General features: G+C 48.1%; 6 protein-coding genes across 6 annotated transcripts; 4 read left to right on the forward strand and 2 right to left on the reverse strand.

Annotated features, from left to right (window-relative positions):
- Window positions 1-878: 878 nt before the first annotated feature.
- On the forward strand, window positions 879-1,325 carry N7462_002752 (uncharacterized protein; the record flags this gene model as incomplete). The annotated part of the gene is made up of 2 exons (XM_057074478.1): window positions 879-951; window positions 1,135-1,325. The coding sequence occupies 2 exons, from the start codon at window positions 879-881 to the stop codon at window positions 1,323-1,325; spliced, it is 264 nt and encodes an 87-aa protein (XP_056938119.1).
- A 6,286-nt stretch (window positions 1,326-7,611) lies between these two features.
- Window positions 7,612-8,706, reverse strand: rps1 (40S ribosomal protein eS1; the record flags this gene model as incomplete). The annotated part of the gene is made up of 5 exons (XM_057074479.1): window positions 7,612-7,755; window positions 7,858-8,359; window positions 8,422-8,447; window positions 8,509-8,593; window positions 8,693-8,706. 5 exons carry the CDS (start codon window positions 8,704-8,706, stop codon window positions 7,612-7,614), a joined length of 771 nt encoding a protein of 256 aa, XP_056938120.1.
- Window positions 8,707-9,503: 797 nt separating this feature from the next.
- Window positions 9,504-10,070, forward strand: N7462_002754 (transcription elongation factor 1 family protein; the record flags this gene model as incomplete). Its single annotated transcript, XM_057074480.1, has 4 exons — window positions 9,504-9,506; window positions 9,598-9,642; window positions 9,714-9,852; window positions 9,910-10,070. 4 exons carry the CDS (start codon window positions 9,504-9,506, stop codon window positions 10,068-10,070), a joined length of 348 nt encoding a protein of 115 aa, XP_056938121.1.
- A 392-nt stretch (window positions 10,071-10,462) lies between these two features.
- On the reverse strand, window positions 10,463-11,364 carry N7462_002755 (uracil phosphoribosyltransferase; the record flags this gene model as incomplete). Its single annotated transcript, XM_057074481.1, has 4 exons — window positions 10,463-10,514; window positions 10,570-10,741; window positions 10,795-11,153; window positions 11,210-11,364. 4 exons carry the CDS (start codon window positions 11,362-11,364, stop codon window positions 10,463-10,465), a joined length of 738 nt encoding a protein of 245 aa, XP_056938122.1.
- Window positions 11,365-12,107: 743 nt separating this feature from the next.
- Window positions 12,108-14,690, forward strand: N7462_002756 (WAPL family protein; the record flags this gene model as incomplete). The annotated part of the gene is made up of 2 exons (XM_057074482.1): window positions 12,108-14,351; window positions 14,412-14,690. The coding sequence occupies 2 exons, from the start codon at window positions 12,108-12,110 to the stop codon at window positions 14,688-14,690; spliced, it is 2,523 nt and encodes an 840-aa protein (XP_056938123.1).
- A 610-nt stretch (window positions 14,691-15,300) lies between these two features.
- On the forward strand, window positions 15,301-16,072 carry rhbA (Rheb family small GTPase rhbA; the record flags this gene model as incomplete). The annotated part of the gene is made up of 4 exons (XM_057074483.1): window positions 15,301-15,355; window positions 15,432-15,571; window positions 15,631-15,759; window positions 15,833-16,072. 4 exons carry the CDS (start codon window positions 15,301-15,303, stop codon window positions 16,070-16,072), a joined length of 564 nt encoding a protein of 187 aa, XP_056938124.1.
- Between the last annotated feature and the right edge of the window lie 719 nt (window positions 16,073-16,791).

A 16,791-nucleotide genomic window follows, 5' to 3' on the forward strand; every position in this document is an offset into this window, starting at 1 on the left:
ACAACAGCAGGCAGGCGGTTCGAGAGAAGGGGCCAGGCTGTGATGGGGGTAGGGTTTCAAATGGGGCAGATTCAGGCGGATTGGGGGAGTTGGGGAGTTGGAAAGAGGGAAGTTGGAAGTTGGGGAGAAAGAGAAAGGGAGGGGGAGGACGAGATGAAGAGGCGCAGTCCAAGCCTCATCAGTCAGCAGCGTCAGCAGTTCAGCCTGGCCGACCTTCAAGAGCGACTCGGAGCAATGAGGTCCTGGTACAGAACGGTACAGGGAACTCGTTAGTATTCGTCGTCCCTGTAGGAGGCAGTTCCCTTCTGCGCGGCCGGTACTAGTCACCAGCAAGTAATAACTAGTCTGGGTTTCAGTCAGATGGCAACCCAACCCATGGAACCTTCCTCCCCTCTCGGGCTCCAGGCCGCGGCTGGTTTGGTTCTAGTTCTTCTCTTTTTCCCTTTCAACCACCATGAATTCGCGCGCTCTCACTGGCTCCTGGACGGGATTTGCCAGGGTACTGGATCATTCGATCATTCTCATCACTGGGTCAATGTATCGATTGGGTCATTGGCGAATTCCCAGTTTCGGAGCCAGAGGGGGAAACGAACAGGCCGAAAAAAAAAATAATTAAAAAAAGAAACAGCTCGCGATGAGTCAATTGAAGGTCAATGGGTCGGGTGGATGTCAATGGATGAGATCATTGGATGCCGGGGGCGATCATTGAGGATGCCCAGGCGGGGGCGCTTTGGGGCGGCATTTGGGGGGAAGAATTGAGAAGAGGGGGCAGTGCCATTATTGGCTTGTGAAAGGACTCCGGTTCGAAGGCGAGTCGGCGCCAAAGAGGAGACGTGACTGTGATCGGAGTTGTGATCGTGATCGTGATCACGATAACCATGATTGACCTGATTGACCTGATGAGTGACCTGATTAGCCCTGATAACGATAGCGTCAACTGCGGGGTGGCGCGTAAGTCAGCCGGTCACATCATCTCTCTGATCCGATGACCCGTTTGGGCCCTTTTGACCCTTTGGCTCCTGGCTGATTTGCTGCTCGCGTTGCGTTCTCTTATCCCAGCCAATTCCTCGATCGCATTTTCTCCGTCCTAACAGTATGTCAATTCCGACCAAGCAATCTGAAACCCCGCGCGAGACGTCCCAATGCGCCTTCAATGGACTCTCAATGGCTCTCGCCATTTCCAATGGCGGCAGCACCCCAACCAACACGATGACACACAGATCCCTTGGGATCAGGCTCCAACCGCAGTGCAGAGTGGCTCGGTGGCGCTCATTGGGCCGCCAGGGGCGCATGACAACATCCCATGCGGGCGCATCACCAAATAGGTTGTCAGATCGCGAAGCCCCCTCCACCAATCAACGTCGGGGAGAAGGAGAGACCCGCCAATGATCTCCCCATCACCCTAGGCCATGATCATCGGCCATTCTGCAGTGTCAGAGCGTCGTTGGGGTTATTGCAGAAGAGAGAAAGAGAGCAGGGCAGAGAGGGAAGTGAACGGGGGAAAGATTAGCGCTGCGAACTGATAACCCTGATAACCCTGATAACGCGGGAAGTATAGGAATACACTCCTCGCACGGGGGCCCCGGGCCACGGACCTGGTCAGACCTGGTCAGGCCGATTCAAGCCGGGGCAGATAGAATAGGCCGGCTCATACCGGTAGATCCCCCCCCCCCTTCTTCTTCCCCTCCCCTCCCAACAGCCTTCGAGGTCGCATGACGTGGGGTGTAATGGTGCAATTGATGGGCCATGATCAAGATACCCCGAGTCCCGCAATCTCCAACCAGATCAAGATACAAGGCGGTCACACTAAGCCCTCATCCGGTCATAGTCGATCATATTCGGTCATCGTAGTAGGGTCATCGTCTGCATGGCGAACTACATACATACATGCATACATACCTGCATGTACTCGTCCGCAGTGGCTGGCCCCCGTTCCTAGTCGCTGACCTATTGGTCAATCAGTCCCCCTCCCCCAGCGACTCACCCGATCAGAGGCAATGGTGCCGCTGCTGCCTTCCAGCTTCTTGCCTAGCGATGGAACAGGCAAAGATGAATCAAGAAAAATCAGGATCAATTGAAGAATGGGAAAGAGTGATCAATTGGTCAGACCAGTCTCGGCGACAATCAAGAAGAAACATGAAGGCAACAAAGATTGTTGAGAATTCGACAAAAAGGGTCTGGAGCATGGGCATGTACTTCTCCGTGCATTTCATGGGATGCATGATGGTGTGCAGCCTACATTAGATTCCTTTCCCGGCTGGGTTTAGTCCCCTGACTCCCCCTTGTGATTCACAGATCCCCACTTCTCAGTGGATCCACCCCTTCTTGTGTCAGGATTATCTTGGAATGCGGCTACCAGAGCAGGAAAATGCAAGAAACGAAAAGCAGGCTCAATAAACTGCACATCGTTATTGTCACAGATCTAGCCTCGGTCGGTGTAGATATGAGAGGTTCCAGAGAGAGAATATAACTCAGAAATACTGTAAACCTCCCATACAAAAATCATCTTCTGGGGATGACTACAATTACTAAGTAATTATAACTAACTATTTCCCCATTGTTCCCCAATGCCAATGTCAAGTTATTTTTCATTTCTCGGAGGACCCTTCGGTTGGCTTGGCTTAACTTTTCGGGCACACATGTATTTGGTCCGGCAAGTCCGATATAAATATATACACGCATGCGATATTTGATGATTTCTGATGGTAGATAGAAAAGGCCTCAGAATGACGATACAATAAGTTGTTATATAATATCAAACCATGGAAAAATAGATTAAGAGCCGGATAGTTTAAAAATGCTGTCAAATATGTCGTGCCGAAATATATGCAAGTTCAGACAGGGTTCAATTGCCCAATTAAAAAGAATTGGGCATTGTCACATTAGGTAGATACATAATGTTGACACATATTCGAGATAGGGTGGTAAATATTACACCCCCTTGGAGTCCATCGAAAGAGAACTGCCTCTGGATTTACCATCTGCAAAGTGAGACGGACGTGACTTTGCTCCACTATCTGGTACGCTTCAATCTGAGCCTAATTGACGCTTATATCAGGACAAGGATCAAGCTGCACCGTCGATTGCCTGTATAAGGTCATAGGGGCAGCGGCTATTTCGATCTGAAAGAACTTCTTTCCTGGACACGACCGCGGACCTTCAGCCCACGCAAAAGGTAAGCAAGTCGGAGTTGGTCGATCTCTTCTAGGCCAGATGACCTAATAACGTCGATGAATCTACTGGGTTTCCACTCTCGAACATGGGGTCCCCAATGTTTTGAGTTTGTGTGTATAGCAATTGCGACGACAGTGAGTTTGACGTTTCCAGGTATTGTTATTTCTGCTCCCTGAGATGTGCTGATAGTCTGTGGCTGAAGGGGCAGAGTTTTTCGAAGAATGTTGGGAACCGGCCCATAAAGTCGAAGGCTCTCGTACTATTGAAAAGTTATAAGTCTTGGGCATCCGAGTAGTAAGTAATATTGAGAAAACAAACCATAATTGCTTTGAAACTCGTCATTCGAGGGAATATTTGTTCCACGGTTGGCTTTGTCCCTTTCGGTATATCGGAAATAATCTGATCCAATTCATCCGTGGCCCATTTTTGCCATCTCGGAAATATTGCTAGCAAATAATGATATACAATAGGGTGTTTGCTGTTGTCTCAGAACCTGCAAACATAAGAAGAAACAAGTTGCCTTTGACCTCATCATCGGACACTAAGTTTGCATACCCTTCATCATCAAAGGACTATGTACGTCTCTAATGAGATGAAATCTTGCTCATCATTTACTAATTATGATTCTTTTTTTTGCTTGTAGTTGAGATTTTCGGGGTATGCCGCGAGATACGACAGCGCAGAGCAATCGCCGAATTGCCAATTATGCCCTAAGTTGCCCAGGAGCTCTTCCTCCTATTAGCGCCAATTCTATTCGCAGCATCGATCTATATAAGTTTTGGGCGTGTTATTCGATTGTTAAATGCTGGATAAAACTCGCTAGTGAGACCTTCGTGGCTTACGAAGATTTTTGTAACCGGCGACGTGATATAATTCCTGATGCAATGCGGCGGTATGCTTTAAACTTTCCCCCTTTTTGTGGTATAAATCGTGGAACCTAATCAGAATTATCAAGGTGCCGGTATGCTCTCTAGTTCAAAAATATCATCTGGACAGAAGCTCGGACAAGACGTCATTGTTGGAGGTCTAATCTTCTAGGTCATTTCGTTCAGCTTTCTCATTGTCGTCTCCGCCGTTTTCCATCATCAAATGCTAGTAACTCCAATACACTTCATGATCCACACTACCATTCTGTGGACACGATACATAGTAGTGCTAGACTGCACAAGTATCTTGATCATGATCCAATCCATCTACCGAGTGGCTGAATATTTCCAAGGAAGCACTGGCTTCCTACAAAGTAAAGAAGCTTTTGTCTTCGATGCATTTTTGATGTTGATTTGCTGTGTTCTGTTCAACATTTTCCATCTAAGCAAGATTTGGTCATGGCCAAATCAACAACCATTGATCACGAGGACCTGGAGATGATGAATGACAATTGATATAGTTGGCCTTCCATGCGGAGCTACGGCTTTTAATCAATCGGAGATCTGGGGGAAGGGAAAGCATGTATGTGAAGCATTGAACCTTTTGCTTGTGAAAGCAAGGAACATGATCTATAATTGTACATATGCTTACCTAGATATTCTGCGTTGTCTCAATGCGAGGCGAAATTTCTTAAGGACTGGAAGTCTTGAGATTCTCAACCCAGGTTAGATTTTGATATTCTTTACATTTCAGCGGATGCTGTGGCCTCTTTCACTGAGATTCTCGTTATCAGAGATTAGATGAATAAAAGCATAACTTGTTGATCTTGAGTGAACCGTAATTTTGCATCCATTCTACCTCAAGAAAGCTGAACTGAAAACAGCCCCGTCGCTTTCAACCACTGCTCCAACATGCTGGACTAGTATTTAATTTGGTAGGTAGATTGATACCATGGGAATTTTCTCTGAATAATTCCCCTTCTCTTAGATTGATGGCATCTTTCCATCTCCATCTCTCTTGATATACAGTATTGATACTTCTTCCCTCCTGTGTGTTAAATTCGAACTAGGTTAATTTAATCAACTATGAATATGAGACCCAATCTGATATGAACGCAAGGCTCGTCGATTATCAGTAGTCTAAACAACTAATTAAAGAAGATTAGGGCTTGAACAAACAAAGATCGAGTCAACTACCAAGGGAGCAAAGAAGAGAGATCAAGAGACTAGAGAAGGGGCTATCTACTAGTACACACGGACTCAGGAGCATATAACCATCATCATATGATAGTATCAAACACCACAGACGGTGTGCTGGTCATTGCCTGACTAGCTCCCAACGTACTACACAAATATATCTGAATATGTTACCATCACAGCCTGCTTACGTCAGTATTTTAGCTTATCATGACCTCTACTGAGGGAATAAGAACATCATCTTTACACATAACATCCTCGCTTGCACCAGAATAGGTCGAATTGAAGTTAGTGCCAGCGGTTACTGAGGGTGCTTAGGGAAAGGGCAAAATGAATTCAGTGGTGAGTACATACGTACGTACATACATATAGAGCGACAAAGGGAGAGATTCTGGTGAATTTTTTGGAAAAAAAGAAGAAAAAATAACATACAACAGCAGGGATTCGCTGGTGGTCACCCACCCAACTACTAACCTGCCGGCGTGTGGCTTAAGTACGGCTGAGCGGACGGGAAGCCCTGTTCTCCACACCCTGTGGTCGTATGTACTTTGAAACAGCTGCAAGTAGGATATATTGTTTAAAGATCTTTCATTAAACGATCTGCGCCATGCGACCGGGTTGAGAAGGACGAGTACGATATAGATAGAGTGAGAATCTGAATGAGAATCCCACTCGGTTGCACGACTGCCAAACTGACGCTTTGAGCAGAACTGAGATGTATAAACCATTGGCCTATATCCTCTCCTCTTAAACGTTCGCCTTCTTGGTATCTGCACGTAGCCCTTAGTACTGCGCGTTCGCTTAAGCAAGTATGGGTTGCTTCTCTGTCTACATTCTCAGGGCGGAGTGATGTAGTGGCACTGACTTGATACGATCAAGAAACTGGTTAAGGGCTAATCTGAATCACGTGAGCAGTACATGAAATCTAGGTAATAATAACACTATCTGATAGAGCTTATCGAAGAGAATCTATTAAGGCCTTTATCAGATGTATCGTTCGTTGTTAACCTAGATACTTGTAACTCAAAGTTATGCTCTTGAGAGTTTAAAGAACGACGCTACTTAGGTTCATACTACTGTGCGCTAGGTAAAGATCTTGAAATCTAAGTTGTACCTTACGGTAGACCCAATCAGCATCAATAAAATAGTCCGTGATTGCTATAAACGCCTATAATAGAGATCTCTAACAGTCTAGTGCGATCGATATATATTTAAGCCAGCGGGTATTGTCCGAAGGGTATGCTCTTGCTGATCTTGAACAAGGCTGCTTAGTTAGCGGTGGACAGTCTCAGTAGAGAGTATGATTGGCAGCAATAGGCTACAACAAACTCGAGAAATAATCCGCTGAGGTGTTGGATGCTCGATAAAATAAAACTGAAGCTGATCAATAGTAGGGAACTGCGGAATCTCTTCTTCTCGATCAGCTCAGTGTAATCCTATCGAATCTTTAGATATAATTGGCAAATATTTGCTTTAAATAATTCTGATTTACACCCTACCTCCTCTCACAAATAGTCGACACGTCGGTTTTAACACACGTTAGTAGCTTCTTAGTAATCTAGACCCTTGTAACCGGATAATAAATAGTATATGTTATCCAGACAGGAGTAGAAGTTGCATGATATTGGAAACTATCCTAGGTAGAAATACTATAGTATATACGATGAAAACAGGCAGAATAGACTAAGCCTAAGTGTCTTTGCTAATCTAAGTGCCCCGGATCATAAATTCTATTCAGATACAGCCCCGGTAGTGCATCGGATTCCGCAGATACGTATATACGTATTTACGTGCGAAATTTGCATACCAAGAAATAGAGAGATTTCTTCCCAGACAGTGACCTAGATTATCTATACATTATCATACGAGCAATGCACAGGCCACGTTAAGGTTCACAGATGGACAGCAGCATGCTTCTTGGGAGTGAGAGGTAGAACCGGAGACGACCGACTCCTACTCGGGTATGACGAAAGTATGTTGTAGAGTTGAAAATGACAAGATATCAGGGAACCGACTTGCAATTTCATAATAGATGGTTTGTTCGAATTGACAGCGTGGACGGCTATGAAATGTCGATGAGATGTCGATGAAATTTTACGTGATCAAACAACGAACCCAGAAGCCGTGGCAAACTACAAGAAGCTAGCAGGATGGACAACACCAAGCTCAACTTAACACATATACTGTTACAAACTGTCCTGAAATCTGGGCAGTTCCATTAAAACATAAAGCATCTACAAGGACAGCCGGAGCCGCACGCACACCGGTGTAGTTGGGCCATACATGTCATGAACTTTTTTGCTTTCATATGATCAGAAGACAATAATTGCCATGGTTGACCAGTATTTGACACCACTTCAAAAATGAAACACCCTTAAACAGTCTCAAGGACCTGCTCCTTGAACTCCCGCTCAACCTTCTGGCCCTTGTCATCAGTGGAAGACTCGCCGTGGAGGGCAAGCAGAGCACCGAGATCGAACTTGGGCTGCTTCAGGAGCTTGACCTTGCGGATGTGGACCTGGATAGAGGAAAAAGATTGCATATTAGCGGGAATGAACGAAACCCCAAAACAGAATGATCTGAGATACTGCAACATCCGGGATATGAGGAAGTGACGTACATTCTGGAGGGGGTAGATGCCCTGGGTGGCCTTCTCGATCTCACGGCCAATGACCTCGGGGATGAGCTTGTGGGTGAGCTGAGACAGGGTGCAGCTGGCAGCCTCACGCTGAATGATCTCGGTCATCTTCTTGCGGATAGCACGGATTTGAGAAGAGCGGGCATAGGTGGTCTTCTTGATCTGGTTGGGGCGTCTCTTGGTGAAGGCAATGGCGAACAGACGGAGGAGGTAGTCGTCAGTGGTCTTCACGGTGATGTTGGCCTCAATGAGAGACTGCCACTTGCGGACCAGGGAGCGCAGCTTGTCGGTGGTGAAGTCCAGACCGTGGAAGTTGGTCAGGCAGTTCTTGCCCTGGATCTCGTCGACGCGCAGCTTGACCTTGCGGAAGGAGTGGTCCTCGTCGTTCTGGAGGTCAGCCAGGGAAACCTCGACGATACGGCCCTTCAGGGAGTCGTTGGCGTTCTTCAGACCGGAGGTACGGTTGACCAGAGTCTTGCCGACACTTCATAATTTCCATTAGTATCCCCACAAAATTCAAACCATCAATGGGAAAGGAGGTCCTACTCGCGAATCTGGAAGGTGGAGGGAGCCTGATTGTTTGATGGTCAGCATAGTGTTTCCTTCAGGTCGAAATTTTCGAGGTGAACGAACCTTGATAGAGTACTCGTCCTTGCGGGTGAAGGGGTCGACGGTTCTCTTCTTAATGCCCTTCTTGCCCTTCGACAGGCGCTTGTTCCTGAAGAGCGAATTTTATTAGCCCGAGGATTCGGTGGAGAGTATTTTCGGTGCGACGAAGGAATGATGAAGAGGACAAGTGAAAAGAAGGAGCGCATACTTTCCAACAGCCATGATTGCGAGTCGGGTCTGTCCGTGTGTTGTTGGAAGACAAAAGGTATCGCACCACGGCGGGTTTCGAGGTTCACGCTTCGCACGGGTCGACGGGGAGGGTTGAAAACCAAAACCCACAGAAAACTCGGCTAAGCGAGCCAACGCGGGCCCTACTGCTGACATAACCCCACCCACTCACGTGACACACATTTCCAATCGGGAAATGTGTGGATTATATAATACAAGCGACCGGCGACCGCGTCACGAGTCGGTACCGTGATCGCGACCTAATCCAATCTGAAGGCATGGTGGAGCCTCAGTCGGTTCTCTGTGGTCCCCATCTTGTCTCCAATGAACTGACAAAGGCTCGGTTACAGCTGTGATGCCACTGCGTCTTCTTGAGATGACATTCGCTTTGAACCCTCTTGTATATTAACCATTATCTCCTACCTTTCTCATGACTAATGTTCTCTCGGCGCATTCATTGGAATTGGTCCATCATTTTTCATATCATACCGCCAGATAGTTTAAATGTGCTTTTACATCGACCCCTTCTAGTCTGAAATTTGACCTATCTCTCAAGTACATTGATGGAGACAGTTTCAATACAGATTCAAGTGTGATTCCCCCAGAACTTGATACATGTAGACAGCCATTCTACACGGTGGTATACCAAGAGAGACGTTGGGGCCCAGAGGTTGGTGCGGAAGACCCGTTCTTCCGATTCCTATTCTCCGCACGAGCCCACCCCTCACTGCACCAACTCTCGTCACCCCCATCTTTGCATCAACTGTCGCGCCTCTCACCCCTTTAGGACTATGGTATGTCTTCTTTCCCACCGGAATCTTCGACACGCAGCCGCGATTCCTGATCTCAACACAAACAAGGGTGTCGATTACTGACTCGCAATAGGGAAAGCGCAAGAAGTCGAGCAGAACGCCCCAAGGGCCCCGAAAGGTACCTATCATGATCACCACCCGCGACAGTTTGCGACCACAGTCACGGAGACTCAATTAACAAAATCACAGCGGGAACCTCTTGCGACTACATTTGCCTGTCTCTTCTGCAACCACGAGAACTCGGTCGTGGTCAAGCTGGACAAGAAGTTAGGCCTGGGCGACCTCTCTTGTAAGGTCTGTGGCCAGAAATTTCAGACCGGTATCAATTGTGAGTCATCTTCGCGCATACGATCGCGAACTCGGAAGACTGACACACGTTTTCTAGACTTATCGGCTGCGGTGGATGTATATTCGGACTGGGTCGACGCGTGTGATGCCGTTGCGAAGGACACCGCCAACCAATACGATGGACCCGTGACCTCGGCAGGAAGCGCCAAGCAGGATGTTGGCGCTGGAGACAACTATGATGATGAAGACGGATATTGATCATGTTCTGCTGGCAGGCTGGGGGCGAATGGCGCACAAATATGACCTTAATTCTATCAGCTATCTTGTATACATCTACGCATGCCGCACTTCCAAAGAAAAGAAACAGGAAAAAAAGTGCTTCAGTCCTGGTGTCCGTTTCCACTGATGAGGTCAAGTTTTTTCATTCTTTTGGGTCGGTGACCGAGATTCAAGACAGCATCTATAGACAAAAGGCCACAAACGACTGGAGTGGATCTTTTCGATCTTCGTCGCGATGACACAACATGAGTTGTGGTAGTTATTGAGGGCGACTTGAGTCCCTGGAGTCTGCTCATGTTACTTGAGGCCAGTCAGTACTACGGTCAAACCTTTGTCGCCCCTCCTTGGTTGGAGAGAAGAGCTCGACAGTCTTATAGCGTATAATAGCGGTCACCAAAGTCACCCAGACCAGGAATGATGTACCTGCCGGCCTATTAGAATAAATTGTTCCAGCTCGCGGAGCCAATGAGACACATACTTCTTTTCATCCAGTCCTTGGTCAATGAATGCCGTGACAACCCGGAGCTTAGGGAACCTTTCGGCAAACTCCGCGACACCAGAGGGGCTTGCGATGAGGTTTAGGAATAGAATCCGGTGCTCAGGCACTCCCCTCTCCTTAAGAACTTCGACTGCCAAGGTGGCCGAGCCCCCTGTCGCCAAGTTAGAGACATCGCGAGACGAAGGTAGAGATATAAGTCCTCACCAGTGGCAAACATCGGGTCAAGCAGGAGAACCCATCGATCAGCAATATCAGTCGGAAGCTTGTCATAGAAAAGTTTGGGCATGCAGGTTTCCTCGTCTCTCTGGATCAAAATTTTTCCAATGCGGACAGACCGGCAGCAATCCCTCAGTCCTTGTTCCATGGCCTCTCCAGCTCTCATAATCGACACGCCGCAGATCTTGCCCTCGAATTTGACACCCAGATAGGCCCGTCCGACAGGGGTGGTCACAGACTGTTCAACCACGGGAAGGTGATTCAAACCTTCTTCAACCAAAAGTCGAATGATACGGTTGGAGTAGAAAATGAAGTCCGCGCGTGCCGTCCGCTCGTCTCGGATCATACTATTGGCCTCTGTTAGACATTGCGGCCTTCCCCTTCAATGTTGAAGATTTCTCACGTCAGAAGAGCAATCAGTTGAGGGGTTTGAGCGAGCACGTGGACATTCTCAAAGGGCACCTCCTTCGAGACTGTCGCCGTGGGCTTCTCCACATCAGAGCGATAGATGGGACCGACACCCTGAGCAGGGGACGGAATCGTTTCCTTGCTGGCCATTTCGGGTAAATCGGAAAAATGAGAATGGAATGAATGTGCTGGACTGCAGAGGTCTCGCCCGCGTGAGGAGCACACAAGCTGCGGAAGAAGGGAAGCGGGGATAGTTTTTCTCTTATCTCGTATCGCGGTCCGCCAAGGTCGACAGCCGCCGCTAATAGTAATAGCGGCAAGTTGTGAAATAAAGGCCAGTGATGCGGCAGAATTCCCTTGTCTGTATATGTAAAAGCTGGGAAGACAATAGAGCGGTGAGAGATTTCATTGGCTCTAAGGTTTTGTGAATTTTGCCGTTATGACATCTGAAGGTCACTCTCGGCCCTCCGCACCGCTCGGACCTTATCGTGCGCCAGATGTACATTGCCCCGTACATCACCTCGACCTTGAAACGTCTGTGCCTTTTCGCCGCAATCCTCCAAGTGATTCTGGCCCCACACCTCCTCTGATTTACTTGTCTTTGAAGAGCCTGGCGCCTTCAGATTGCGCGCGCCTTTATCTAGTGTCAAACCTTAGCTCCCTCCCTGCTGTGTCCTTCGCAGGCCGCTCGCGCTGCGCGACTCACCTTGGATTTCCTCACGTCTACAAGACTTCATGGGGCTTTCGGAATGTGGTTCGTGTCAGTAACGACTGTCAACCCGATTAAACCTGCTCGCTAAGCCCGTCCATTCGCTTGTACCGCTTTCAACACCGTTATTGCGCCCCTTGGTTCGAATGAAGTGCGGACCACCCGCCTACCCCGGATCGCAAATATGGAGCATTCACACCCGCACAGTCGGCGGCTCGTGACATACGGCTCCTCGAGCAACAAACAATCTGGCTTGAAAACCATGTCGTCGCGTACCTCAATCGCCAAGACCTCCAAAGAATCCAAGGGCTCTCTTGGGAAGACTCGACAGTCCCGCACAACCACCCTCCAGGGCTCGGGCAACGAACATGATTATCAAAAGCCGACAACTCCAGGCGCAACCAATTCTCCGCACGCAACACAGAGAACTCACCGCCCACCCGAGGATGCCAATATCTTTGAAATACCATCTTCAGACGAAGAGGCTCAGGATCGCATCATGCGGCGGAAACGTCGGCGGTTCGGCGCCAATGAAGATGCTACAGCGCCTCGACATCTACCGAATTTACATAAACCTATCGAAATCGAGTCAAAACCTGAGTTTCGCGATGGTTCCGCCGGAGCCGATATCCCCGACCCTTCGAATGAAATGGCATCGCCTCATAGCAAGAAGAGCGCACGGGAACCCGGGCTGCCACCTAGAAAGAAGAAAGACAGTGCACGCTCCGTGGGCCTCCAGAAACAAGATATTCGTCCGATTGTCACTCGAAACCCCAAAGCGCAGACACAAGGCGTTGCCTATTCGGGTAGAGACGAACCAGCAGACAAGATCAAGATTCCGCCGCGTTCCACAGAAGCTCTAGCTACGAGCCCTTTGAGACAGGAAAAAATCATTCCTAGGAGCTCAACTCCTACCCGGAGAAGATTGATTGACTCCTTGGGTACGAGAGAACCATCGGCCGATCCCCCCTCGTCCCCAGCCATTTCATCTACTAGTCAACCGCCTTCACCTTTCACACCGCATAGTCCAAATCGAACCAGGGAAATGGTACCACACAGCGCGCGCATTGAAAGTCGGTCTAAAGATATTAGTCAGGACTCCCCAGCCACACATTCAGCGCATTTATCAAGCTCCAAAGTCACCTATGCCCGTCAGCGCTCCTTCCTAGATGACCTTTTGGAGGACGCGCTTTTTGATGCACCATTATCAGTTGAATCTGGACAGGAGACTTCTGCTTCTGGACAGTTCAAAATGCGAGGCAACATCCCTAGGGCTCGCCTCTTTGCGATCGAGGAAGCCAACGATGATGATGGTTCTGTCCGAAGTATCCACGAGCTCCGACAAGCGGGAGGCAACGCGCGCTATCGGGGTGCAGTCGAGTCCATATTCGAAGATTTAGAAGACTCCAATGTATCTGCGTCTGCGCGATGCAATGCCCTCGTTCAGCTTTGTGGAAAACTGCTAGATCCGAAGCTAGCTCAACAATTTGTTGAGTGCAACTTCGACAAGCGCCTTGTCGATGGTCTCTCAAGTAATTTCGACAAGGTCTCGTCCTCCCTCTCTTTGTGCGTGTTTGCCTTGAGCTCACTGGGCCGATCTCTCCCCTATGTTCTTGCAACCGCTGCATGGCCAAAGCTGCTGAAAGTCTCCTCAGGTCTCCTAGATTCCCAGGATGATATCTGCTTTCTGGCACGAGATCGAGCGAGCAACCTGTCTAAAGCTGCACAGAACTCCGTGCAGAACATTACACCGCAAATCAAGTCAACTTTATTCCCCGACACTCCCTCGTCTAAGCTCTCTCCGTGCTATTTGATACTGTTCTGTCTAAGAGTGATCATGTCGGCATATCAGGCAAAGGGAGAAAGTCCGGATGGCCTCCCAATACCTGTGCTGAAACAGCTAGTGGACTTACTCTTGTCTGAAAGCTCACACAGTAAAAATGCCTTGGCTGTCCAGAGGCAGATAATGGTCCCAGGATTAGTTATCCTTGAGTTTCATACCGGTTCCGTGAATCCCTCCCAAGAAGATCATCGCGATGTCTTGAGTCTACTTGCTGGGATGCATGAGTTGCTTCAAGTCGATGAAAAGTCGGATGCAACTTTTCATCAGACTCAGTCAGTCTATCTTCGAGTGCTTCTGAACATAACCAACAACAACCAGATGCTTTGTGATGACTTTGCGACATGGCCGATGATTCAAGCGCTGGTGACGGTTGCAACAACTCGATTCGGAGAGCTGACAGAGGATGCGCTGGAGCAAGAAAATAATTCCCTCGATACGGTTATCTTGGCCTTGGGTGCCCTCATCAACTTGGTAGAACAAAGTGAAGGATCGCGTTCGATATTCCTCCAATCCCCTAGTACGGGCCAGCCCCTTCTTGAACGATTATTGCAACTCTTTGTGTCTCATGCAGATTCTACTTCCAAGGTATGGCTCTGTGCCACATGTCTCTATTTTCATGCGAGCTATCTAACCATGAGAATACAGGCTCACTCTGTTCTGGAAGTTCACCACAATGTTGCAGTTGGATATTTGGCGGTGCTCTTATTAGCACTCTGCCTAAGTACTGATGTTCGCTTCCAAGTCAAGAAATATCTGCACCCCAAAGGACTGACGACCATTATGTCGACTGTTGATGAATTTTTGCAGTATCACAAAAAGATTGAGCAAGAAGTGCCTTCTTTCCAGACTAAGGGAGATCCCAGTGGGTTCCTTGTTCGATTAGAAGACCTTATCAGTCAGATTCAGCGAATTGATAACGAGTGATGGTGTGCATCGATCCTTTTACCGAAACAACCAATTTCTTCATGTACATATATTTTTCTTGTCTACACCTGTTGCTCGTCAGGAGTAATGAAGTTGCCATACTGTGGCACAGAGGCAACACTTGTGAATCCCTGAAACCACTGATAGATACCCTCGCCCTTTCCTTATTCTCTCTATCTTTGATTATCCTAATGTACTATGTGGTGTTTGAAAAAAAAAAATTATAACAGAAATTCAATTGGAGAGGGTCATTAGATCCCGTAAGTAGTCAAAGATCAAAATCTCATGTGTATACATGGGAATTGCTTTGTTGTTTGACCAGGCCCTTCTAGGCGCCTGAGGTTTAAAACTTGGAAGTGGCCCCGGGGCATATCTAATCAGCTGTTTGCAATGTTTGCAGTGATGGAGCTCCCCAGCCGGATCCATGCTTCATGGAACTTTGCCACCCGACCGGAATGAACACGCTGGATCCTTTTCTTTCTCTCAAGTGATCCATTTGGAACCGCTTCCAATTCACAAGCATCAGATTCTCCCTTCTTCCATCTTTGCCAAAGCTTCTTCTCAAGCCCACCCGCTTTGGTGTTGCCGTGCTTACCACAGTCTCCACAAGATGCCTGCCGCGCCAAAGCAGAGAAAGATCGCGATTGTTGGCAGTCGCTCCGTGGGTATGATCTACTGCACCAAATTTCCGGTTAGATTTTTGTTAGAATTCATGTCTGACCTTTCTTTGTTGCTCACTAGGGAAATCCTCGCTCACGGTCCGCTTCGTCGAGCACCACTTTGTGGAAAGCTACTACCCCACGATTGAGAATACTTTCAGTCGGATTATCAAGTACAATGGCCAGGACTATGCGACTGAGATTGTGGATACTGCCGGACAGGTAGGCAGTCTCGCCAGTGTCTCAGCCAAGGAAACCTGGGCGATCTGACTGTTCCACAGGACGAGTACAGCATTTTGAACTCAAAGCATTTCATTGGGATCCATGGCTATATCATTGTGTATTCCGTCACATCACGACAGTCGTTCGATATGGTGAAGACAATAAGGGATAAGATTCTGAATCATTTGGTAGGCTTCTGATTCGCCGCCCACTCATCAGCCTGCCAGCCTCCAACTAACCATTATTTTTCTTTTCCTCAAGGGAGCGGACCAAGTGCCACTAGTGATAGTGGGGAACAAGAGTGATCTCAAGCCAGAACAACGGCAGGTTTCTACCGATGAGGGCCGACAGCTAGCAGAGGAGTGCGGCTGTGCTTTCACCGAGGCTAGTGCCTTCCTCGATTTCAACGTTTCCAAGGCATTTGATCTCATGATCGGCGAGATTGAGAAGTCTCAAAACCCGTCCCAGCCGGCCGGTAACAACAAATGCACGATGATGTGATCCAGAGGACATGTTCGTTTGTGCAACCATCATCTGCTTTGCCTTGTTTACTTTTCTTTTCTACGGTATGCAATCGATTCCCCGTCAAGAGCAACACAAGTGCCCGTATGGTTATTCGTCTAGCTTGGGTAAGCCCTCAAATTTGTCAACACTCCTCCTTTCATTGTGCTCTGGGTTGCTCCGATACCCCCCCCCCTTCCCTCTCTCTCTCTCTCTCTCTCTCTCTCTCTCTCTCTCTCCCGCGCGCGCATCTGTATCAGAGAAGGAGGTTTCCGCCATTGATGGCTGCTACATGCCACCCTCGTCGTCCATGCCATGCTGACTAGTATTCATTATCCAGGAGGCCTTGCTGTATGAACGAGTCAAATGACCGGCTGACCCATCTATCTCCTTGAATATTTTCTCTCCTTCTTAACACAAGTGTCTTTCCAATCTGCTCTGTTACTATTCTTTCTGTATTTGGTGGAACATTTGGGCTTGGTTGCATGAATCATGAGTTTTTCAGGCTAGGGAATCTGTATTTGGTATCGAGCATGCATAGAGTAATGAAATGGCCGCGCAGGCCTTGAAATAAACTTGGATCAAAGACTAATGAACTGCGGTCAATCCTGGGCTCTCGCTGCATACAAAATAGATATTGACGATTTGGGCGCTGGATTAAGTAATGCCCCGCCCGCGCACTCTAGGATTTTACCCCTCCACAACTGGAAGAACGGCCC

Source organism: Penicillium macrosclerotiorum (assembly GCF_028827735.1).
Source record: "Penicillium macrosclerotiorum strain IBT 26536 chromosome Unknown utg000002l_segment0_segment0, whole genome shotgun sequence".
NCBI classification, from domain to species: Eukaryota; Fungi; Ascomycota; class Eurotiomycetes; order Eurotiales; family Aspergillaceae; genus Penicillium; species Penicillium macrosclerotiorum.